The sequence below is a fragment of the Molossus molossus genome, unplaced genomic scaffold (genome assembly GCF_014108415.1).
Source record: "Molossus molossus isolate mMolMol1 unplaced genomic scaffold, mMolMol1.p scaffold_m16_p_12, whole genome shotgun sequence".
Taxonomy (NCBI): Eukaryota; Metazoa; Chordata; class Mammalia; order Chiroptera; family Molossidae; genus Molossus; species Molossus molossus.
The window spans coordinates 11,266,751-11,292,658 of record NW_023425347.1 but is presented as its reverse complement, the minus strand read 5'-3'; the positions used below and the strand labels follow the sequence as shown (position 1 = coordinate 11,292,658).

The window sequence follows — 25,908 nt, the reverse complement described above, 5'->3', positions numbered from 1 at the left end:
TGGCACGCGCGCACGCGCGCACACACACACACACATGCCTTTGTAGTCAACTGCAGTTCAAAATTATTCCTCCCTATTCCTTGATCCAAATGCCTCCCATCATAAATCCCCACAAGGCCATAAACAAAATTGATGCACAATTGTGAAGTAGACAGAGCTTATTCTTGGTAACCCTTTCATCTTTCAGCTCTCTGCTCTAAATTCCTTTCCCTGTTCCTGTCACCCTTTGTCCCTTCTTTGCTTTCCCAAATGTCCCATCACCCTGGGACTGTGTTCCCTGGTCTGGGACCCTCACTTGTCCTCCACAGTCAGACCAATGCCCTGGGCTCCTCTGCTCCCCTCACTTGGAGTGTGCATAGCAAGTTTTTAATATCTAATGACTGACCGTCTGACTGACTGAATGGTCAAGTTAACCCAATTCAAGGCACGCGGGACCACGGACCACAGGGGAAAAGGGCTCAGTGAGGTCTGCGTCCAAGGCCTGGCTCTGCCACTGACCAGCTGTGTGACCTTGGGCAAGGCACAACCTCTCTGTGCCTCTCTTTTCTCCTTTGAATACACAATCTTGCCTCAGCCCAGAGCCAAGCATAACAGGAGCCTAATGAATGTTAGCTGTGATCATTGCCTTATTATTAGTCACACAGCTGGAACTTCTGAGAGGCAATATGTCGCCATCAACCCGAGCACACTGAAGCAGTCAGAAAAAGAGGGGTGGCCAGTGTGATGAGGTAACAGCCACCTCTCCCGCCAAGGTCACCAACCCACCTCTCCCACCAAGGTCACCAACCCACCTCTCCCGCCAAGGTCACCAACCCACCTCTCCCGCCAAGGTCACCACAGCCACATCTCCGCCAAGGTCACCAACCCACCTCTCCCACCAAGGTCACCACAGCCACCTCTCCGCCAAGGTCACCAACCCACCTCTCCCGCCAAGGTCACCAACCCACCTCTCCCGCCAAGGTCACCACAGCCACATCTCCACCAAGGTCACCAACCCACCTCTCCCGCCAAGGTCACCAACCCACCTCTCCCGCCAAGATCACCAACCCACCTCTCCCGTTAAGGTCACCACAGCCACATCTCCACCAAGGTCACCAACCCACATCTCCCGTTAAGGTCACCACAGCCACATCTCCGCCAAGGTCACCAACCCACCTCTCCCGCCAAGGTCACATGGTGGAGAAGATGGCTTTACCTCTCTGAGCCTCAGTTCCCTTATCAATACAAGAAGGTAACCTTGACAGTGACTTTCCCACAGGGGGGCTGTGACACATGAGGTAATCCAGGCAGGGTACTACCACAGTGCTGGGCCCGAGATTGCTCACCCAGTGCCTACTGATGAGCTGAGGGACCGGGTGGCCGAGCTGTCCGGAGGCGAGGGGAGGCAGACAGCTAACGAGGCTGAGGTCGACGCAGGGAGGACTTGGTGGACATCCGCCGACCCCTGGGAGGCCAGGGCAGCGTGGCTGGTCACACATGACATTGTGAACTTTTTTCAGGGGTCTCAGGAGCAACTGGCCTTACCCCAGACTCACTTCCCTCCAGAGGCTCTAGTCATGAACTCGCCCAACCCCCTCTCAGTTTGTAGGCGGCTCCTGTCCTCGCCCCCCCCCCCCCCCCCCCCCCAGGAAGCCGTGAGGATGAGCACCGGTGCTGGCGGATGGCTGGCCCAGCGCCTGCTCACGCGATGGGGAGCAGGGCCGCCTGAGCTGCAGGGCACCGCGCCAGCCCTGCCCGGCTCCACAATTCAGCAGATGTCAGAGACCAGGGAAAGAAACTTATTCACATAGTTTTTAAATCATTATAGCATTGGCAGATTCAGGCAAAAATCATCAATGGATGTGAGATATTGTGATTTCTTTTTTAAAGGTTTTTAAAAGTATACTTTAAATATACTCTCTCTTGTGCTTCTCCCACCTCTTCACCGAGGTCCTGACGGTACAGATTTGGTGGCGAATGAATGCACCCGGCTGGTCTGGGAGCCCAGGGTCCCGCAAGCCGAGGCCGAGACGCGCCAGGCGAGGGCGCCGTCTCCTGCTCTCCTCCGCCAAGGGCGAGGTTTGGGTTCCGTCCCTGTGCGGACTCCTCTCCCGTTGTCCACTCGGGGCTGGCTGCCTCGTTGCCTGCTCTCCGCTTTGCCACCGTAGGTCCCTGTGGAGTGGTTTCCCCTCTGAGATGTCTCACCTCACAGGGGGCAGCAGCTTCGCATAAAGTGGGCAGTGTTGATGCCAACAGAGGAAAGAGTCAGCTTCTTAGTGATTGGGGGGCGGGGGGGGGGGGGCGAGGAGCCTTGGACGGACACAGCTGGGCAGAGTAATTGGACCTCGGAGTGGCAAATGAAGTTCCCAGTGGGCCAATGCAAGGTAACATGTCCTGGAAGGAGCAATTTAAGCCGCTGTCTCCAGTGTGCTGATGGTTTTGAATTATGCGTAACCTCAGGTGGAAGGCGTCTATGAATCACCGTGGACACTTTAATGAAAATGCCCCCGTTCGCAGTGAACATGGATCTGAGGGATCACTGAGGAGAGGGCATGGCTGCAGTCTGATGGGCAGCCGTGAAGTCCCAGTGTGGCCTCACCTTGAGAAAGTTCAGTTTAGTCACCTCATTACATGATGATCACAATGAAACGGAAACAATCTTAAAAGAGAGGAAAGGTGGCACTTACTAGGGTTGTGAACGGTATTTCAGTGACAGCCTTCTCTCCTAAATGAGTGTTGTCCTGGGTGTTTTGGCGGTCGGGACGGAGTCGGATTTGATCATTATGGGTGAAGGAACTAGGCCCTCTTTGGGCTAGGCCCGCCAGGGTGCAGCCCCACAGTGCTGAGCAGTGTCTGATCTAATTTATCTTTGTTTGTTTTGCCAGTATGTAACACGGTGCAGGACTCTGAACAAGAACTTAATAAAAGGAATTAGTTAAGAAATTTTTAAGTGCTCATTTAACTGAATAAATGTCATTTGATTCATTCAACAAACACGATCGTGCACTAATATATCCAAATATCTAGATGCTAAGGATTCAAAGAGAAATCAGGCAGGGCACTGCCGAGGAGCTCCATCCAGTGTTTGTGGGGGAGGCGCACGTGTGGTCACGTGTGGTCACTCCATAAAACACAGGAGGTGGGCTGTAATGTGAGGCGGTCACGGAGAGGGGGGGGGCGGGGAGGGGCTTCCTCCGAAGCCCAGGGGAGCAAGGGCAGAGAGGCTGCTCACATGCTGAGATGAGACTACCAACGCTCAATCAGGTGCAAGGACTAGTTCTCCTGTATTATTACAACTACAGTTGTTGAACACGTACTGAAACTCACTCTCTCATGAGCCAGCCCCGCACACCCCTTCCTGTGCAGCATGAAGGACAGCTAGCTCTTTGCCTGTCTTCCTGAAGAGGCTCATTCCTCCAGGCTCTGCGTTCACAAGCAGCCTTGGAGTTAACACCGTTTTTTGGGGGGGTGGGTCGCTATTACCCCTCTGTCACCACTTTTCCTGCTTCTCTACCTTTAGGCGCTGTCCAGTTCTGGGTTCTGCCTCCTTTGGGATAACCCACCCTGTCCCCCATCCCTGTTTGTTTAGAGGGTCCAGTAGTCAGCAGTGTCCAGATTCCCTCCTGGAGCCAACAGCTCTCTAGACCCTGTGACTTCTTTGTGTCCAGCTTCTATACCCCTTCCTCATGCAACTCTTTCCATCTGTACATGTTCCAGAGAAAGTCATCCATCTGCAGGCAGTGGCGCTCCAAGTGGGGTTCAGGAAAGCATGTGCTGGTTGTGCCCCCAGGACGTGAAGAAAAGGAGGCTGAGCACCTGTGTGTACACCAGGGCCCATAAGCTGACCCATCTGCTTCTTAAAGTCCAGCAGATCCATCATTCGGTAGATGTAGAAAACGGCCTAACTCAGGGTTTTAAACATCTCGTACGATATTAATGACAGTTGTAAAAATGGTGAATGCTAAAACAATTAGCAAGAGTCTTTATTTCCTTTATTGCCTCTTCATTTGAAATTAAATAGGTTTGATTAAACTGGCTTTTTCCATTTAATCTTTTAAAATAATTGTGAACAGCAAATTTGTATTCATCAGTTTCAGCTCAAAGTTTCAACAATCTAAGAACTAGTCAGTGGAAAGAAATCACAGTTTTATTTTGATTTTCCTTAGGGTTTCATGGAAAAACACCAAACCAAGTCAAACTATTCTTGTAATTTTCCCCCCTCCCTTTCTCTCTCCATGGTGCAAAGCAATGTGATTGACTCTGCCACAAATTCGCTGGGTGACTTTGGGCAAGTTGCTTGATATCTCTGGTCCTTAATTCTCTCAAATATAAATGTATGGTTTGGGTTTTAATGAGCTGCAGAACCCTCTAAACGCCCTCATTATTTACTTTTTACATAATTTTTACTGACCTTCCAGCCAGGATTCAGCAGGTTCTGCCACTGCTTTGCGTGAAGACCTGCTGGTCACTCGGGGCTGGGCTGGGCTCCCCTTACTCACATTTAGCTGCTGCTCTGCAAATCGGCTTCACATCAGCTCCCCAGGAAGGGGGGTGTGGGACAGAAGTCAAACAGATCACAGAACATTTCTGTAATTGTTGGCTGACCTCAGTGCATCTGGTTCCTTAAAAAAAAAAAAGTTTCAACTCCCTTTAATACTTTCTGGAGACAGTATAGCTTCTTTTGTTTTGTTTAGTTTGTGGGTTTTTTTTTTTTTCACTCCAAATGCAAAATGTCTGTGCTGCAATGGGTAGCACTGAATCTGTAAAAAAGGTTCTTTCAAAGCAAGCTTTAGAACAGAAATTAAGCAGTTTTAACACCTGGAGTTAGAGTTAGCCCTGGGTTAACACAGCCCCCGGTTCTAATTCTCACTGTAGTCTCTGCACTTGGCTAATGGTTTGCACATTGCAGGTGTTTTTGAAATTTAGATGAATCCACCTTGTATATGCTTGGTTTGTTCCAACTAGTTGGACTTTATATTGTCCTATTATCCGAAGTCTTAATCATTGTTTGTGAAAATAATTATCTAAAAATGAATCCTCTAATTTTTAAAAGTAGAAAAAAATTCTAAATACAGATCAAACTACTTCAAGATCCTTAAGGGTTTATAAAATTATCCTATAGTGCATCCAAGCTACTAATTCTGAACAGCTACCAAAGATACTTAGTTTCTTTATTTTTAATCTTTTAAAAATTAATTTAAAGAAAAAGAGGAAGGGAAAGAGAGAGAGAATGTTATTTTCAAATAGATCATTCATTAACCACATTACTGTCAGCCAAATTGTTTTTGAGAACATCACCTGGAACTAGATCACAAGAGCTGTCAGAAAACCAAGAATATATACTATGAACCCACCAGAGTCATGAAGAAAGGATTGAAAAGGTGTTACCACGTCAAAATAGCTCATGCTTATGAAATACTGTTTTTTGGTACCAGATCCTGATCTAAGTGGGTGACATGTACTAGCTCACCTAATCCTTTTTTTTAAATCCTCACCCGAGGATATTTTTCCATTGATTTTCAGATAGAGTAAGAGAGAGTGAGGGAGGGAGAGAGAAAGAGAGAAACATCGATGTGAGAGAGACACATCGATTGGTTGCCTCCCACACGACCCGGACCAAGGCCAGGGATGGAACTGCAACAGAGGTACATGCCCTTGGCCACAGTGGAACCCGAGACTCTTAGGTACATGGGCTCTAACTGCTGAGCCAAATTGGCCAGGGTTCATCTTATTCTTTCAACAACCTGTTAATGTAATTAATATTATTGTCTCCATTATAGATGAAGAAACTGAGGCACAGTAACTTAATACTGGTTACCTGCCCAAAAGTGGCACAACCTAAATTACAAACCCAAGATGGCTCACCCATAGCCTAAGTTTTAAAAATAACACCTTTAGCCCTGGCCGGTTTGGCTCAGCGGTTAGAGCGTCGGCCTGCGGTCCGGAGAGACCGGGTTCGGTTCCCGCTAAGGGCACGTACTTCGGTTGCAGTTTGTCCCCGGCCCTGGTTGGTCGTGTGGGTGGCAGCCACTCAATGTGTCCCTTCACGTCGATGTTTCTCTCTCTCTCCCTTCCTCTCTCTCCCTCCCACTCTATCTGTACAAAAAGTGGAAAAATATCCTCGGGTGAGGATAAAAAAAATTTTTTTTATAAAAATAACACCTTTATTGAAATATAATTCACATACTAGTAATTGTAAAATAGTGTTGATGGTTTTATAATGTAGAAAGATGTAATGTGTATCACAATAACAGCACAAAGGGCATGGGGGTGGAACAAAGTTATAGTATGTTATTGAAAGTAAGTTGCTGCTAGTCTGAACTAGATTGTTTTAAGTTATAATATTAATTGTAAGCCTTAGGTAAACTACTGAGAACAAAACTGGAAAACATGGAGTAAAAAGAAGCACAAAAAATTGAATGGTATACTAGAAAATATATGTCTACGTAAAATAAGGAAGTAATGGAGGACAGAGGAAGGAAAAGGACGATAGCAAAATGGCAGATATAAATCCTATTTATCAGTAATATCAATAGTTACCTTAAATGTTAATGGTCAAACTTTAAGATTTGTTTCATGGCCAAACATATTGTCTGTTCCCAAAAATGTTCCATTTGCACTTGAGAATAATATGTATTTTGCTGTTTTGAGGTAGTGTGTCCTATAGATGTCCATTCTGTTTAGTTGTTTTATTATGTTATAGTTTTCTGTTTCCTTGCTAATTTTCTACCTGTTTATTCTATCCATTATTGAAAGTACAGCATTAAAGTCTCAAACTTGTATTTGCTGAATTGTTTCTGTTTGTTTATTTTTATTGAAGCATAATTAACATATATCATTGTATTAGTTTCAGGTATATAACACAATGATTCAATATTTGTATATATTACAAAATGATCACCATAATAAATCTAGTTAACACCCATCACCATACATAGTTATAAAATATTTTGTGTGTGATGAGGACATTTAAGATCTACCTTTTAGCCAAATTTAAATATGCGATACCATATTACTAACCATGGTCACCATGCTGTATATGATAACCCCATGTCTTATTTATTTTATAACTGGAAGTTTGTACATTTTGACTCCCTTCACCCACTTCATCCAGCCCTCACACCCTGCCTGTGGTTGAATTGCTAAATTGTCTGTTTTGCTCTTCAGTTCTGCCAGTTTTGCTTTCCTGTATGTTGGGACTCTGTTATTAGATACAGACATGTTGATTATTGTTATGTTTTTCTGATAGCATTATCCATTTATCATTATCAAATATCCTTCTTTGTTTCTACTAACAACATTTGTCATGAAGTCTATTTTTTATGATATAAATATAGCCACTCCAGCTATCTTTTGGCTATATTTGCATAGTATATATTTTTTTCATCCAAGCCATTTGTATCTTTGAATATAAAGTGTATCTCTTATATACAGTATATAGTTAAACAATGTTATTATCTATCTTACCAATCTCTGCCTTTTGATGGGAGTAGTCTATTAACATTTACTGTAATTACTGATAAATATGATTTATGTCTGCCATTTTGCTATTTGCCTTTTATATGTATTTTGCCTTTTATCTCCTTCTATTTCTCCATTACTTTTTTATTTTGTATTACATATATATGTGTTACGTTATATATATAATTAACTTATATATATATTTACTATTTTTCTGTTTCTTTTGTACTATATTTTTTCAGGGTTGTTGTTTTTTGTTTTTTTTTTAAGTTTTCTCTGGGGATTACAATTAACATCAAAACTTAAAACAATCAGGTTTAGATTGATACCAACTTAATTTCAATAGCATATAATAGCTTTGTTCCATCCCCTGCCCTTTGTGCTGCTGCTGTAGCACAGATTACATCTTTCTACAGTATATGCCCATTAGTACAACTTATAATTATTGCTTTGTAAAGTTGTACTAAGCATTAGAGAGGAGAAGAATTACAAACAAATATACACTTATACAGTGTTTCCTATTTCTCTATGTAATTTTCTTTACTTTCTCTTTTGAAGGACGGCATTGCAAGATATGCAATTCTAGGTTAACAATTTTTCTTTCAATAGTTCGAAGACATCATATCACTGGTTTCTACCTTTTAGGTTGCTGATGAAAAGTTAGTTTTAATCTTATTGATGCCATCTGGTACATAATAAATCACTTTTCTTGTGCCATCTTCAAGATTTTCTTTTTGTCTTCAGTTTTGGACACTTTGGCTGTGAAATGTTTAGGTGTATATATTTTTTAGTTTATTATATTTGGAGTTTTTAACTTCTCAGATATGTATATTAATGTCTGTAATCAAATTTGGAAAGTTTTAAGCTGTTATTTCTCAAATATTCTTTCTGCTCCTTTGTCTCCTTTCCTTCAGAGAATCACATTATAAGTATGTTGGCTTACTTTAGCAGTGGTTCTCAACCTTCCTAATGCTGCAACCCTTTAATACCCTCCTTGTAGTGACCCTCAACCATAAAATTACTTTTGTTGCTACTTCATAACTATAATTTTGTTACTGTTATGTCTTAGGCGACCCCTGTGAAAGGGTTGTTCAACCCCCAGAGGGGTCACGACCCACAGGTTGAGAACGGCTGCTTTATGGTGTTCATATTTCTTCATATTTTTTTCTTCTGTTATTCAAATTAGATCATTTCAATTGACTTTAACTTCACTGATATTTTTCTTCTTCCTGCCTACTAAATCTGCTTTTGAGGCCCTCTGGTACATTTTTGAATTTTTCAGTCCAGTTATTCTACGTTTCAGCTCTAGACCTTCTGTTAGGTTTCTTTTCATAATTTTTATCTTTTTATTAACCAACGAGTTCCCAGTCTTACCTGGAGCTCTGTGTGCACATATGTTGGGGAATGTCTTCAGTGATCCAGCAGGAAGTTTATAATTTTGCTGTAGCCTTCACTCCCTGCTTGTATAGAACCTCAAAGTCAGCCAAAGGTGAAAGATTAGGACTTTGGGGGGGCTTTTCGGGGCATGCTCACGGCCCCATACATGTGTATGGCCTTCTGGACTCTCGGAGTATGTTAGAGTTGTTCAAAAACCCCATGGGCATCTCAGTCCCTGGATTTCCTGTTAAGTTCATTGGGGCAGCCTTTGTTATACCTAACTTGTATCACCCCTTCAGGCAGGTATGGTGTTAAACAGTTGCTTCTAAATATTTTTGCAAAACATCCTAAGAATAAAGCTATTCACAGAGAGTGGTCTCTGAATTGAATCAAATTAAAATAATTCCTAAGAATGGAGCTTTTCAGAGAGCTTCCAGACAGGTTAAATAGTGACAATTCTTTGAGGATGGGCCTTCCAGAGATTTCCAAACCACTTTCTCCCCTTCATTGGCCGATAGGCTGCAAGCTTTATAACTACTCTAGTTGGGAGGCTATTGGCTTTCAAGACTGCCATGGAGATATGGAGAGAGTTGTGGGAAGAAGGCAAATTAAAATGTCACAAAGGGCCCTGGCCTGTTTGGCTCAGAGGTTAGAGCGTCGGCCTGCGGTCCTGAGAGACCCGGTTCGGTTCCCGCTAAGGGCATGTACCTCGGTTGCAGTTTGTCCCCGGCCCTGGTTGGTCCTGCGGGTGGCAGCCACTCGATGTGTTCCTTTCACATCGATGTTTCTCTCTCTCTCTCTGTTCCTCACTCTCCCTCCCACTCTACCTGAACAAAAAAATGGAAAAATGTCCTCGGGTGAGGATAAAAAAAATAAAAATAAAAAAATAAAATAAAATGTCACAAAGGTCACTATTCTTACTAAGGTTCATTTGTTTTTGATAAATAAATTCTCCTTAGATTGTTGAAAGTCTTTGGTTCATTTCCAGAGTTCTAGAAAAGTTGGTTTCGATCGTGTTGACTAGTGTTCTCATTGCTTATGGAGGAGCAGGTTTGGGGGGCCCTTATCCACCATTCTGGAAGCGTTTCCCAGGAGCACACTCCTAACAACTACAACGTGGCTCCAGATTGGGGATGACCACACTCCTCAAAGGGTTTACATTTTGCAGGAATATTTTGATGTTGGCTATCATCTTCCTGACATATATCAGTTGAAATATATATTATTTTATGTATATCCTTTCATTTCTCAATTTCTTTGTACATCACAAGGCATTATATTGACACTTGAAAAATTATGTGTATAGAAAGCTATCTGTGGATTTTATTTCAGTATAATAAAGGGGTGCTGCACAATATTTGTTTTAAAATTAGGAAGGGACTTTATTTTTTAAGGCTGAAGTTCCCGGCTCTGGACCCTTCTCACATGCCTATTGCGCACCTGCCCTGGGCCTGTGTGTAGAGTGTCCCCAGAGAGTGCCTGGGGGCCTCTTCCACTCAAGTCCCACCGGAGAATGAACAAAGGGAAAGTTTGGGAGTTAAAAAATCCTCTCAGGATATTAGAATGAAAAAGAAAGTAGAACCCATCTGATAAACCACATAGAAAACAGTCAAGTATTTTTCACAAGAAAAATGTCATGTTTTGGTTCATCATAAATTCTGCCTGAGAGAGTCATCATATACACCATTCAAAGGTTACCAGTTTTCTAATAATTAAAAGCTAGTAAATTATGTACCACCTAAGCTATACTGAATGTAGATGAACTTCTTTGATGATTAATAAGACCTCTAGAAAAACTTTATATAAATAAGAGCTATCAACTTTAGAATGTTACACTCATAAACAAACAGTTTTATAATGCAAAATAGTAACTTTGGTACCTACAATGACTGCTGATTATAGTTTTTTAAACTCTTTCTTCAATGATTGTGGATAAGTTTGGCTAGAGTTCATTACAGAAAGTTTTTTGCACATTAACGTTATCCAAACAAATACTCTTGATATCCAACCTGTTTTTTTGTTTTCAGGTCGAATATCAATTCCTACCTAACTGCCAAAGAAAGTAGCAAAGAGGGACAGGGACTTATTTTCAAAGTGAGTCCAGCAGAGGGAACCCAGCAGAGTTACAGAGAACTTCTGCTAAGCGGTGGTGGTAAATGTGGCTCATGTGAATCCCTGAGCATTTTGGGGGGACCATTTGTTTATGTGCTTTGTTTTTTTTTACCTTATTTAGTTTTATTCTGACTCTTCCATTTTCTGCTGCCATAGTAAAAAATAAAACAGATAATTTAAAAAGAGGAGCTATCACATGAGAGGGAAAAAAAGAAATCTACATGATCATCCCTCAATTTTCTAAAAATCATTGTTAATAAATCTGCTGTAGAATTCTCTTAATAAATATTAAAGAAATCAATACCTGGAAGCTTAAGAAGAGAGTTGAAAGGCTATCCACTCAAGACTAAGGGAAGACACTCTCCCAGTTAACTTTGAAAATGGAAAGAAACTTAAGTAGTATCATACTGTATGAGTAACTGAATACAACTGGACTGGCATTTATCCAGTATGGCGTAGTGGACTTGCCTGGCACTAAGAGTGAGTGTCCTTTCTGATTGGTTGCAACTTCCAATTGGTTCATGTCTGTGTCTGGGCAGTTATTAATTACTTTGCTTGTCACCTCTACTGTAAGTGTACCTCATAGTTTCATTTTGGAAGTTACAGGACATCTTTAAACCCACCTCCCCATCTACAACCCCGTTGAATAGGGTCTCTCCTGCTGCATCAGACTGTGCTCACACTTTGACTTCTCAGTGAGCATTGTAGGACCCCATCCCTCATGGGACAAACGAAAGCAAACACCTTTATATCTTCTCTTTTTTCTTGATAGTCAGTTGGTTCCTACAAAGGGGGCTGGCCTGGCCTCCACCTGGCCTGGGCTCTGGCCTTTGACTGGCAGGACCGCAGAGGGACTCTGAGCGCCCTCCCTGGTTTCCACCCCACAGCCCCGACGGGGGCAGCTCCTTCCGAAGCAGCGCGGTGCCCCCAGCCCTCGGCTCCCCCGAGGTCCCTCCAGCCTCTTTCTCTGATCACTCCTTTTTGTCCTCTTGCTTCATTACCTTTCCTAACTGACGAGATTTTTCATGGTCAAAGCTCCCAGTTCCACTTTGGAATGTCGTGTCAGACCAGCCTAGAACCCACCAGCTTGTCCCCCCAGCCCGCCTCACGTCCCCGGATGTGCCTTCGCCTTGGCCAGATGCCCTTGCGGTGTTAGAGGTGTCTCAGCGGGTCCGGGCGGGGCTGCGCTCGTTTTCTGTGAAGACACAAACACTCTGCAAGTGAGATGCGTGCCTTTCCTCCACCCCTGCCATGTTTAAACTAAAAGGATTCAAACACTTGGTTTACGTTTGAAGTTGGTCCAAGACGATTCCTCCAGGGCTTTCTCTGGGCTTCCTGTGTGTTCTCCCCGGGCTTTGGCAAAGCTGCGGAAACAAAGGCACAGGCTCCTCCATCTGCCCTCTCGGGGATTCCTTTCTGTGAAACCTTTCTGGACAGACTGCAGATGAGATGACCTTGGGGAGCACTGAAGCAGGTAGTGAGTTAAAGGCAGTAAAGGACTCTGCTTCGGTCACCCGCTCTGTTCTCTTTGAACACGTAGCACACGGAGCCCCGAGGCCGGCGTGGTCTCGGCCACGTTCTTCGTCGACTTCTCCACCCGCCATGGGCTCTTGCTAGCTGGACACCACCTTAGTCAGCTGTTAGAACCAGGGCAGATTTCGAACTGTGCTCTACCTTCTTTTAATAAACATTAGTCCTCTTCATGTTTTCCTGGGGGTGAGGGACTAGTACATGTTTATTATAAAAAGTTCAAACATTGCAGAAAAAGAGCACAAAAGCAAGAATCATACACTTTCTAACTACTGAACATCATCAACATTTTGTAAGCATTCTTTAATAGGTCTCTGAATATTGTATTCACTTTTTATTGCTGCATAACAAATTCCCAAAGACTTGGCAGCGTAAAACAATAGGAATTTAATCATCAGACAGTTTCTGTGTGTCCAGAGTTTGGGCACAGGTCTCAAATGATGGCACCCAAAGTGTCAGCTGGGACTGTGGTCCGTTGATGTTCAGGCTCATTCAGGTTCTCGGGAGAACTCAGTTCCTCTCAGCTGTGAAATTCGCGTAAGCGGCCGTGTCCTTCAAGGCCAGCAGTATGTCTCTGCGGCTTTGACTCTCTGGCTTGTTTTGTCTCCGACCTCTAGACTCACATTTAAAGAACTCACCTGATTAGGTCAAGGCCACCTTGGTAATCTCCAATTTAATTAACTCAAGGTCAACAGATTAATTACCTTAATTGTATCTCTTTGCCATGTAAAGTAACAATTTCGGGAGTGATATCTCATCTTATTCAGTTTCAAGGGGAGAAGATTATACAAGAGTGAGGATCATTTAAAATGCTGCCTTTCACACTTATTTATATACACAATGAACTATACACTGTAAATGGTATTATGTAGTGTGCTTTAAAAAATTAATATGCCACAGACATCTTTTCTGTCTTATAAATGGTATTCTATTTTATGTTTCAGATAATTAATCACATATTGGCCAGTTGGGCTATTTCCAATTTTTCCTTATAAATAGAGCAAGGGTGAACATTTTTATGTACTCGCCATGACACTGCGTGATTTTTTTCCTGTGTGCAAATTCCAAGGGAAAGAGTTTACTGAATCAAAGGATAAACTTTGGTTCCAGTGCTGTGACATACTTTCAAGGGTCCCCAAACAGTACACAGTGCTGTTTTTCTAGTGAGGCTCTGCCTTTGGTGAAGACTTTCTGGGTCCTTTGTACTGAAACTGCTGAATTATTAGCGTCCTTGAGAGGCACTCCAGAACACTAACTGTCACTGCGGGACGTGTACAGAAAATAACATAAAACAAACACGTGGTCTTCACTTGTCATCTCTATCATTATCCACCCCAAAAAGTCATCTTCAACTTGATTAAATGACTCTCAGCGAAATGGGGGCTTTGTTTTAATTTCAACTGCTACAAGGCAGCGAGGAAAGTAGATCACTTTGAAGGTTTATATATTTTTTTAACTTTAAAGGGACACTGCACATTTTGATGGTATAGTGGGAAGTCTGGCTTGAAATGAAGGCTCAGAGAAAATAAAGAACTTTGAATCTTAAAAACAAACCTAGGTTTAATTACGCCTGCCCTGCGGGGAGATGTCCTCCCCGGGGCAGCTGGAGCCTGGGGAATGTGATGGTGAACAAGGCCGAGCCCCAAAGTGGCTGCATGCGCTTTACACATTTGTGATGAAACCACAGGATGGAAGCAGAACGACTATTAAGGATCTAGATAAAGAAGCGATAAAATAAGAAATGACCTTTCAGGAAGCATGTCGATTTCCCAGCCTGGAAGTAGGTAACTGGAATTCAGAAATGTCTGTAATTATAAGCCTCTTTCATGGGGGAACTTGAAATATAAAAGATAAGTATGAGTACCCGAAAAGACTTAACATCTAGCCGAAAGGGAACCCTCGTGGCATGGATGGCCCAGATCACACCTTTCCTGGCCATTGTTGAACAGAGAGTAATGCTGGAAAAAAATCCCATAGCTTCCGAGGCTGCATCTGCTTCCTCTGCTCATGGCCACGCTGGGCGCCAGCCATGGGCTTTCGATGCAGTGAGACCCAGCCCCACTGGGACTCGCAGGCAGTGGGCGGGTGGACAGCGCACGGTTAGTTCTGCCCATCTCGCCCACGGCCTACACGTTCCTGACCCTCTTATTAAACTCGTCCACCCTAAATATACAAATAAGGTCTGGGTCAGAGGTTACAGTGGAAGAGATCACAAATAGCTAGTTAGATATCATAATGAGAGAAAAGAAAGCTCTCCCTATCCTGGTCATCTGAAGATAATATTATCCTCAAATAAAAGTTTATACCTGAGACCTTCGATGCAAAGCTTGTTATCCTGTTCAAGGCTTACCCTGAGATATTTAAATGTAAACAAGGAGATTCTGGGACCTGTTCATCTAGGATGGTGGTGTATTGGTGAAAGCCAGGGTTGGCGAACTGCACACGTTGTGTAGGAAGCAGGACGGTGTCCATGCGGGATTGAAAATGTTTCACTGCCATGTTTTCCGGATCTCTCTGCCTGGTGGTTCAACCTTCACCATTCTAAAGGGAGGCTAGCAGTCATTGTTTAATATGGTGACCTTTCTCCAGCTTCCGAGCTTAGAGGCTCTCAAGTGGAAGCAACCTCCTGTCCTGCCCCAACACCTCCATACCTGACCCTGGTCTACGTCTGCACCTCCCTCCCCACAGACAGCGCCTCGCGCCCCACCCCTGTCGGTGCAGCTCTTAGCCTCTCGCCCCTTGGTACCAGAGCCTCCTTTTCCCATCTCTATTCTTTCTTTCTTTCTTTTCTTCTTTCTTTTTTTATTCTCACCTGAGGATTTGCTTTTATTGATTTTGTAGAGAAAGAAAAACATTGATGTTAGAGAGAAACACAGATTGGTTGCCTCCCCTTCTCACCCCAACAAGGGATGGAGCCCACAACCTAGGCATATGCCCTGGCCAGGAATCGAACCCCCAACATTTTGGTGTATGGGACGACACTCAAACTGAGCCACCCGGCCAGGACTCTTTTTTTTTTACTCTTTCTTGGGTGTATTTTTTTCCTCTACAAGTATGATGATCTTTCCTAATACAAAAAAAAAGCAAAACAGTCTTCCCTGAATTGCATTATTTCTAGGCATTGCCTTGTTTTCCCTTTTTCCTTCACAGTCTAGATCACTTTTGGAGAGAAACCTACAGTGCATCTCTCCCCTTCCCACTCACTCCTCATCTGGCTCTTACCCTACTCTCCATCACCAGCAAAGACGCAGGACTTCCTCCTCATCAAATCCTGAGTCACATGTGTGTATAAAAATGCCTCTTGGATTTCGTCTCCTGGGTTTTCCACAGGCACTCAAGTTCATCATGTCCAAAATGAACTTGTCACCCACCCAACACCTCCCCCTTCAACACCAACCTTCTTCCCTTCCTCCTCCGTTCAGTCTTGGTAGGTGGAAGCATCATGTTCAGCAGAGATATGAAAGCCTTCCTCAATCATCTCTTCTCTCATGTCTCCATAAGCCATCAGCGGACCCTCCCAATGGCTCCTCTCCCTCCTCACCTCGATGGCCACCTCTTTAGCAAACAAAGTTTTGGTGCATTGCAATTATTGCAGTATTTGGGTGGTGGGGGTAACTTGGCTCAGCCTCCCATATTGCCTCTTCACACACCCTTCACAAATATAGAATTGCAAACTTAAGTTTCCCAAGAATAAAGCCCACACGTCTAATTTGGAATAAAAGTATCTCACAACCCCATCCTTACCCCTAGCCTAATTTAGTGTTTAAGAGCACGAACCCTGCAGTTCTATTACTAACTAGCTGTGTGTGACCTCAGGCAAGAGTCTTAACCTCTCTGTGCTCCAGTTTTCTCCCTTGTAACTGGGGATAATAAATCACAGTGCCCTTCTGGTAGGCGTTAGGAGCGTCCACTGTGTGACTGTACAGGAAGGTTTTAGAACGGTGCCAGGCGCACAGCAAGTGTCATGCATATTTGTCAGTGTTGTGATCTACTGCCCACCCTCACCTGCCGTCCCTCTTCTCCCATGGACAGATGTGCCAACACGCTCCCTGCAGCCTGCGACAGCATGCAGGTCCCCGTACACTAGTTCATGCCTCCACAACTCTGTTCTTACACCTTGTGTTGACCTGCTAAACTTCAGGACCCAGTTCAAACATCACTTCTGCTGCGAAGCCTTCCCCTGTGCCCTGAGTCTCCCACTGAGACCTGTGGCACCCCAGATGAATTCCCATGGTAGCACGCGTCCCATCAATTCTTTTTACAAGTCTGAGAGTTACTGTTTTTGAGCACCTATCCCAAGCCAGACACAGAAAGCTCTGCATGCAGTATCTTGTTTAAGCCTCACAGCAAACTTATGAAATCTTTGAACAATTGGTTTACGTGTTCATCATTTCTCCTAGATTGTGAAGCCATTTATAAGCAAAAACCTATGTTTTGACCTTTGTCGCATCTCCTGTACCTAGCATGGTGCCAGACACATAATGGGAACATAGTTAAATAAGCACCTCTGAATTGGGCCGATCAAAGTTGAGCTGCACTCGGAGACGGGAACGTGCACCAATGACTACGGCTGAAGGACCTTTTTGGATCTGAAACTCGGCAGTGCCATAGTCAAAGACTGAGGCTGCGACCTCCCCCGCCGTTAAACTTACTGCTGTATGAATCTCTTCTGTAGTGCAGACGGGCTCACGTGCCCATTTGTTTCTGTGCCGTCATATAATTTCAGGTCTTTCCAAGGACATAATAATACAATTCATGATGACATTTTATTCCATGCTCTTGCCTTTGGGGTCATATGGAAAGTTGTGCAAAGTCTTGTTCATGGGTTGCTCACCTTTGATAAAGGGTAAAGAGACACTCACCCTGAAACCTTTCCTTCTTGTTGAACAGCAAAGGGAAATTTGCCACAAATTATAGACAATTATAGTCAGCAGTTAATGTTATAGTTTCCATGGCAATGATCTAAACCCATAAACACGGGCATCTTATTGCTTAATTGTTGTAAAGGATATGCTTTTTATAAATCTAATATACATACATATAAAAGAGACTCAAAGATGTATGTATTTTGTTTTCAGTGAACTTTTCTTTCCTCCCCCTTTAGCACGTAGGAAGCTCTGTCTCATTAGGCAGCAGAGAAGGGTTAAGATGAAACTGTAATGCACTGATTAGAAAGCTCGGGGGGCCTCGAAGCTGACATTAGCAGGAGAGGAGCAACAGCCAGCCCGGCGAGTGCCCCTGGGGGTACCAGTGGGAGTGTCTGCCAGCGAACAAGCCTGGAGCCCTGGGTCTCTGGGAGCCCTCCGTTTAGTCTAATCCATTCCAATAATTAGTAGACGGCGTATCCGCAGGATCTTTGGTCGCTTTTTAATGTTTTGGAGCTTTGAATGTGATGGGCATTTGATCTCACTGGACTGGTGTTTTCCAAGGAACTACCACTGCTGGAACGAAGCCTGGATGACGAGGCCTGATCTTCCCGTTGGGTTTGGAGGCTGGCAGGCCGTGGACAGCACCCCTCAGGAAAACAGTGACGGTAAGCCTGCGTCCTCCCTCAAGAACCTGTCCACTGCCCGTCTTCGCTTCGCCCTGCGATTGCACTCGGGGGGGACACTCCCCGTGGGCCCACGTCAGAAGCACGCTCCCTGCACACACGTGCAGCATTGACCACCTGCCAATCAGCTTTCATTTCAGTTCAATGGTTGGCTTTACCCTGATTATTTTATAACTTTTAGAAAAAGAGCATAAAGCGTAGCATATATAATTCATCTGCTCCTGCTTTGATAAGCAGTTTTGAAGACAGGAGAAAAGTATCTGTGTAAGCACTTTAACTAGGCTATAAAACATACTCCACCCTCCCTGGAACAGTGGTAAGAAATGAGGCAGAGGAGAAAATAAAGGGCTAAAAAAATTGGTGTTTATCCAGACCCTAATTTTTTTTTTATATTATTCGATTTCTTTCAAAACTTTAGTATAAGGGTATTTGCTGTCTAACTTGTAGACTGTGCTGGGCAGAGTGGCGTCTGTGACCTCCCGGGATTTTTATAAAGTCACAGCATAAGCCTCCATTAATCTCTAATATGATGATAAAAGGTGGTGGCCCGGGACATTGCCTTGATTTCCTCAGGTATGTGTGTGTATACACATATACGTAGACATTCATTGCACATTTACAAGAGAATTTTAGAAGATTCTAAGGGAGAGCATTCAACATTTTCTGGTGTTTTGGATTATACAGGGTGGGGCAAAAGTAGGCTTACAGCTGTTCGTATGGAAAATGATACAATAATTAATAACAATACAAGAATACACTCTATGTTTCGCATACTTGCCACTGTAAACCTGCTTTGCCCGCCCTGTGTCTCGGGGAGAGTTCCGAGATGGTCAAGCTCATCACCTGGAGACCGCTGGCTACACGTTTGAACTTTGTAAATGTGAGCTCGGGCCTGTCGCCTTCCTCGGCGCATACTGGGCACTGGGCAGCGTCTGCTGAGTGTCCAGATCGTCCAGGTGGACTTGACATGTGTGTTCTTCTGTCCTTTTCTTTCCTTGTTTTCATTTCCTTTTTATTGAATTTATTGGGGTGACATTGGTTCACAAAATTATTCAGGTTTCAGGTGCACAAATGTCCAAAACACAAAGCAGACAACAGTACAACCACTGAGGACACATCACCACTCCCCACGGCCCAGACACCCACTGGGAAAGCGCCGGTGTCACGTGGGCCGGCGGCGTGGCACCCACGTGAGTGTGTGTAGGTGGAGGAACAGACACGAGAGTAGTGCTAGCCTGCGTTTTTTGAATGGCTTCAGAGTTTGGCTTGAGGAGGCATTTCCAGTGAAACAGTCCCGATGGCCGCGTTGGCCGTCCGCCCTCTGTGGCACGGAGAGCATTGGCCTGAATCAACACCCGCCCGAGGGCACAGGCCTCTGCAGGGCCCCCAGGGCCGTGCCCCGTGCTGGGCCCGGACAGCCGCGGAGCACGTCCTCACGCTCTCCCCTCTGTGCTGCAGGGATGTACCGGTGCGGCCCGGCCTCCGTTCAAGCCATTAAGCACGGTCACGTCTGCTTCCAGTTTGATGCGCCCTTTGTGTTTGCGGAGGTAAGTGGAAAGCCAGGGCAAGTGCTGCCTCCCTCTCCGACCTCTTAACACCGCAAAGAACAAGGTACTGAGTTGTCACTTCTGAATTTCCCGGGCCCCTGGTGGACTCATTCCGACTGCCAGGCTCTGACTTCTAAATGCAGTCCTCGCTAACATGTTTCCTTCCTAGATGTTTTCGGATTTGTTCCCCTCAAAACCCATTGCTTTACTGAGCGCCGCGTTCTACGACCAGAATGAGGAAACATCTATTATTAACGTGCGAGGCCTCTGTCTTCAGAAACGATTGTTGATGGGAAGTGGAGAGCAAGCACGTCAGAAGTGAATAACAGTAACCTAAGAGCGGCCACGGAGCTAGCTGTCAGAGCTGCGGGCTGAGAAGTGATCTACATTTATACGTGCGGGTTCATTGCTGCGAGGACGGACTGGGGCCCGAAGCAGCACAGCAAACGCCGTAAGGCCATGTCCAGGGGGAGGGTGACGTGGGGCAGACAGTGGGGACACCTTCGTGAGAGCCGCAGGAAGACACGCAGACTGCTGCTGGAGCGTCTGGAAGGAGCATCTGGGAGGAAGGAAAGGCTCTCGGGCAGAGGGGCCGACCTGAGCATCCAAACGGTGTGGGGGACACTAGCCCTCTGCAGGCCCAGGAGTGATGCGCCAGCGGGTGTCCGGAGTTGACAGCTGAAGGAGCTGGGTGTGCGGGCCTCAGGTCCTGAGAAGTGGGCACTGCCCCCTGCAGACCAGAGAGGGGAAAGCCCCGAGGCTCCTGAGCACGCTGATGGATGGGAGGGACCACCCCGACAGGGAGCCCAGCGCGAGGGCTGCGGACTCCACCCAGGCAGGGCTGGACCATGGCACCTGAGGGCGGAGGAGGAGGCGGGGCTGGAAATGTTTAGGAAGTACATTAGTGTAAATATTTAGACAGCAGACTCAGAACGTGAAACACAGAGGAGGCGTTCCTTCCAGCGCGCCTCCCTTCCGGAAGCCCTGGGAGACGACACACCGCGCATGGAACTTGCTCCCTCAATTTCACTCTGGGATTTGGAGATTTAGCCAAACCTCCCAGCTGCATCTGATAGTTTATGGTGCTACGAGAACCTCTGAATAGGAAATCACTCTAAAATTCACAAAGCCTTTTTTCCATTTTCATTATGCTTCATTGCTGCAAAGGAGGAGAGGGGAAAGAACCCCCCTCCACAAGCAAATGGCCCAATAGCTGTTCATGCAAACGCTTTCGCTGTTATTAAACATAGATCAGGGTGCTAGGAATGTCATCGGGTCTGCAGATCAGAATCCCTCCTCTCCGCTGCACACGTGTTTGCTAGAGTGCGCGGTGCGTCGCGCTGGCACGGGCTGAGCTCCAGGGCTCAGTCATTTATAAGAGATGTTTGAGCTGTTGAGAAGGTCTGAAGAATCTTTTCTCAAGGGTACCTAAAGTAGGACCCACGGGGGCGCCCCCATGACTCAGGCTTTAGCCTGCGTCATCTCTTCCCATCCCCACCTCCCGGCTGCGCAAGCTCCGGCTCCCTCCCTCCCCAGTGCATCAGAGGAGCCCGCCTTTTCTTGCCTCTCAGCATGCTTTCTTGGTCACTCCTTACTCATTTCCGGGCCAGGGCAAGCATCTTGTTTATTGACGCTTTCTGCTCGTCTCAGGACCTCAGTCTTTAGAGGAGAGGGGCGTCCTTTTCCTCCCCTCCTTCATTTGTGAAATTTATCCTTAGTATTTACAGATTCCTTTCTGGGCTTAAAACTTAACTTCTCTCCCCTGCTCCCTCTCAGGCCCTTGGAGCTGAGGTGTTTCCCAGTTCTGGAGGGCCATCTGCCTGTTCTCTCCCCACCTCCTGGCGCCCTTGGGCTTCCAAAAAGCTGAGCAGGGACCAGAACAGTCCTGAAAGTCTGGAGTCCGCTCTGAATTCCCGTGTTCACTAAGCTCAGGAGTCATGCTCCTCTTCCAGCTTAGCTTCTTCTGATTGGATCTGTTGTCTCCTTCACACTATCCCACTCCAAACTCATACACACCCATAAACGCATGCACACACACACACACGCACACACACACGCATGCACTCGTGCACACATGCACACACACACAATCCTGCCTTCCCTCCCTGGCGCTGAGCTGGTCTGTGCGATAGTAATGACTGGTCCTCAGGGCCACAGTACCCAGCCCACGGCTCCAAAGCCACGCCTTCCCCAGCTCTGGGCCGGCAGTTCTCTGCGTAGTTTCTCTGCAGCTTCTTTATTCTCAAGTCAAAGGTGTTTGTTCCGCGACCAGTTATTAGATGCGGCCCACTTTTTGGCATCATTTGTTCTCATCTAAAATAATTCTTCCATTCATTCAAATAACGTAAAGCTTGAAAATCTTCTTGGCTTCTCTTTTGAACCTTCCTCAGACATCTTGTCAGAAAGACCTTTAAACACTGTCACTCATCACCCTGTGATCTTTATCACCTCCTCCGAGCTCTGTACAGCCCCCGCCTGTGAGGTTGCCTGTAATTCAGCTCCACCTTCTCTCACCCCGTTGCCTCTCTACTGTCCACAAATCAGCCAGAATTATCTTTTAAAATGTAAATAACACCTTGTCACTACCCTCCCTCCAACCATCTAATAGAGTCTCACCACTCTTAAAATAAAACTGAACATAAATCTTTACAAGATTTGATGTGCTCTGGCCCCTGGCTTCCCCTCCCCCATCCCTGCTCATTCCCTCCAGCCACCCCGACCTTCTTACTCTTCTGAAAACATCCAGACATGCTCCTATTTCAGAGCTTTGCACATACTGTTCCTTTCTCTGTGAAACTCTTCCCTGCGGTATGTTAGGGGAATGTTCTGTTCCCTCATGCGTCCTGGTCTCTGCAGGTCACCTCCTCCCAGAGGCCATCGCTGCCCAACCCCCACCTGACATAGCATAGTCTGCTCTGTGCTTTTATCCTTCTAGCCTGCCTTAGTGTTTATTATTTCTCTCCCTGGATTCTCATTGCTGAAGGCAAGTTATGGCACGTGGTAGTCATGAATAAATACTTGTTGAATGAATGAGTCAAGCAAACAAAAGCTAATGCTGAGCACACTGCTAAGAACGGTATCTCAGAGAGACGGGGGCCGGGTGGCACCCCCCGAGCCCTGGCGGGAGCTGTGGCGCACGGGGCTGGCGGCACAGCCCGCTGCAGGCGGAAGGGATGGTGTGCACAGGTGGGTTTATGGCAGTTGGGGGGAGGCTGGTGGACCAGGCCGGCACCCCCTGCCTTGGTGTGTCCTCAGAGGACCACCATTTTCTCTGCACGGCTTCGTGCCATGTAGCTAGCCTTGTTTCCTGGGAACAGATGAACGAAGGAAACTCCTGGGTGCTGAAGAAAGCCTCCATCCATTGTGGTGGCGAGTGCAGCTTCTGGTAGCAGCGGACATCTGTCTCCACGCCACGGGCACAGGCAGACGTTTGCAGAGAGGCCGCTGTAGCCTCTGCCCAGGCCGCCTGTGCGGAGCCCCCGCCTGAAGCTCGGCCAAGGCTGCGGAGGACGTGCCGGGCCTGAGCAAGGGCAAGGCTGTGGTGTGCTGAATCAGCGCCCGGTTCCACGTCGGGATGCCAGGCTCCGCCTGGCCATGGTCCCTTCAAGTGTGGAGGGAGGACCAGATGATCACTAAGACTCCTTTCCATTCAAAAGAAAGTTGGCCTTAAACATAGGATTTTCACAAGTAGTACTGATCTACCCCCAGCCCTGCAAGGATAGTGTTATTAAACCCAGAGACATTCAGTAACTCGCCCAGAGTTGCACAGCCTGGGTCCGATATTTCTTCCAGCATCCCTTGCACTTACTACTCTACTGTGGACATGAGCTGGTCTTGGGTGGGCCTATCACTGCAGCTTTTTAAGCCCCCCAGTGACTCTAGCATGCAAGGATGGAGAACCACTGCACTCGTGGCTGGAAGTGGAGAGAGGGCTTGCTGGTGCCATGTTGATTGGGTGGATACCTCCCCTCCACCCCACCCTCAACATACCTATGCAAAAGCCATTTCACGTGTGTGTTTCTTCTCTCCTGTCTCCCAGGGACAGTGCTGTTGGGCTGGCCTGAGATTTTCACCTGCATCCACTTCCTAAGATGTGCTCAAAGGGAGGCAAGGACTTAGCTCCCTTCACATTAGCCTGGTCTCCCTGGATAACTAAGCTGTTGTAAGGGCTGGTAGTAAGAGGACATTTGTCACTACTGTTGCTACAGTTTGCAAGTGGAGGAGGAGCAGTCTGTGCTCACATGGCCTCCTCCAGAGGAAGAGGCAACAGTCTCAGGAAGTTCACTTACCTTAAAGGTTCCTTACCTGTCTTTTTTTGCAAAATGGCCAATATTCTTTAGGTGTCTGCTCTGTCATCTCTCATCCCGATCCCTGATTTCACATTTCTCTCCCTTCAGAAGGCTGAGCCCCAAGTGTGAAGCATTTCCCCCTGCGCGGTGGTGCTCATGGCCCGCAGGGTGGTGTGGGGGGCCGTGTGCTGTGCAGGTCAGGGGCTGTGCTGTGGCAGTTGAGGGTGTGAGTCAGGGTGCAGGCGAAGGGCCAGCCAGGGTCTGCAGCTCTTCTCTGCCAGCTCTCAGCCATGTGTCCACAAACACTTTGCTGACCCCGAGTCTTGGGGCCTCCTCTGTAAAACGGAATTAAGAAGGCATGCCTCACAGGGCTGTTGTGAGGTTCACAAGAACTGATTTTTAAATGTCCCTGAAGCATTGTGGGTATTTAATAAATGTTGGGTACTTACTTTCTCCTTAGTAGAATCAGACTGTATGCAAATTCAAAACATTTTGTGAGAAAACCTCTTTAATCTCAGCTTTAGAAGTTAAGAACCCATCATCGCCTTCCCGTTATACTTTTACTCAGCGTTGAAATGTACAAGTCATGCTCTCCTGCATCAGTCCTAACATGTTGCTGTGAAATTGGCCGAACAAGGACCATTCTTTTCATTTCATAGAAGCAGGGACTGAAGGTCAGAGAGGGTAAGGTAATTTTTACAAGGACACATGCAAGATCAGAACCCAGGTGTCTTACAGCTAGTCCAGTGTGTCTCCGATACGCTCCTCAGAACGTCTGCCGGGACTGGTCCTTACGCCTCTACCAGCCTTCCTTCTCTCCGTTGTTTGTTTTGTCTTAATTATTTTTAGCCTTATCCAGGGTGCAATTGTACACATTTAAAGTCTGCATCTGTGATACCATCAGCACAACCGAGGTACTACACATATCCATCATCTCCAAAAAATGCCCTTGTGTTCTTTTGCGAGTCTTCTGTTTGTTTGCTTGTCTGTTTGCTTTTTGGTGTGAACACCTAACATGAGATCCTCTAGTTCACCAACTTCTATGCATCTTTCAGATTTCAACTTGGCTATTTCTTCCCAGCCCCCAAGCCCCGCCCTGGCCCGAGTGCCCCATGACATCGTAAACGCTCCCCTGCGGGCACTCACTGTGCTGTATTGCGGGGTTCTCAGGCTTGCGTGCCCAGGAGGATTATCTGGGATCTTTGAAAAAAGAAGTACATTAAGGGTTCCATCCAAGACCTCGTTGACCAGACATCTATTTTTTTAAGTTCCCCCAGGTGATTCTGATGCTCAGAGTATCCCTTAGTAGAGTATAAACCCTAAAAGTGTCTGAATCTATTTTGTTTATCACTAAGAAATCTTAAAGAATATCTGATAATACTAATACATAATTTATTATTCTTATTGATAATATTTATAAGTGTTTGTTCTATGCCAGGCACTATGATAAGTAATTCACATGTGTTTATTTCAGTTAATTATTCCAACTACCCTGTGGAAGGAGCTATTATTGCCCTGTTTAAAAGAGGAGGGGTCCTGGCCAGTTTGCTCAGCAGTTAGAGCGTCAGCCCGTGGACCGAAGGGTCACAGGTTCGATTCCAAGTCAAGGGCATGTACCTGGGTTGTGGGTTCAATCACCAGCCCAGGTCAGGGTTGTGCGGGAGCAACCAATTGATGTGTCTCTTTCACATCAATGTTTGTCCCTCCCTCCCTGCCTCCCTCCCTCCCTCTAAAAATCAATGGAAAAATATTCTCAGGTGAGGATTAACAATAAAATAAAAGAGGAGGGAACTGAGGCTTGGAAGGCCTTGGACAACATTTGGGGAATACATCAGTGACTATTTTCAGCTGGAGCCTGCTGCAGCGGTGCGACTCGTGTCCCCACCTGCTCCCATGCTAACAAACGGAACCCCAAGAAAGTGCCTGTAAAGAATACAATGAGGGACTCTAGGGGAAGCAGCCTCCAGGCCTGGATTTAGACTTTGCCTCATGAAAGTAGAGTGCTAAGGCAGAACCTTGAGCGCTTGGGGGTCAGCCAGCATGGCCTCAAGGTGCTATTTCC

General features: G+C 46.0%; 1 protein-coding gene across 2 annotated transcripts in view; it reads left to right on the top strand.

Moving 5' to 3' along the window:
• The window catches only part of F13A1 (coagulation factor XIII A chain), a 183,916-nt gene that overhangs the window by 122,493 nt on the left and 35,515 nt on the right, over positions 1-25,908 (top strand). For both annotated transcript variants that reach the window (XM_036256890.1, XM_036256889.1), the window contains 2 exons: positions 17,889-17,992; positions 19,469-19,557. In XM_036256890.1, coding sequence (XP_036112783.1) covers positions 17,889-17,992; positions 19,469-19,557 — 193 coding nt within the window. The remainder of the gene's footprint in view (positions 1-17,888; positions 17,993-19,468; positions 19,558-25,908) is intronic.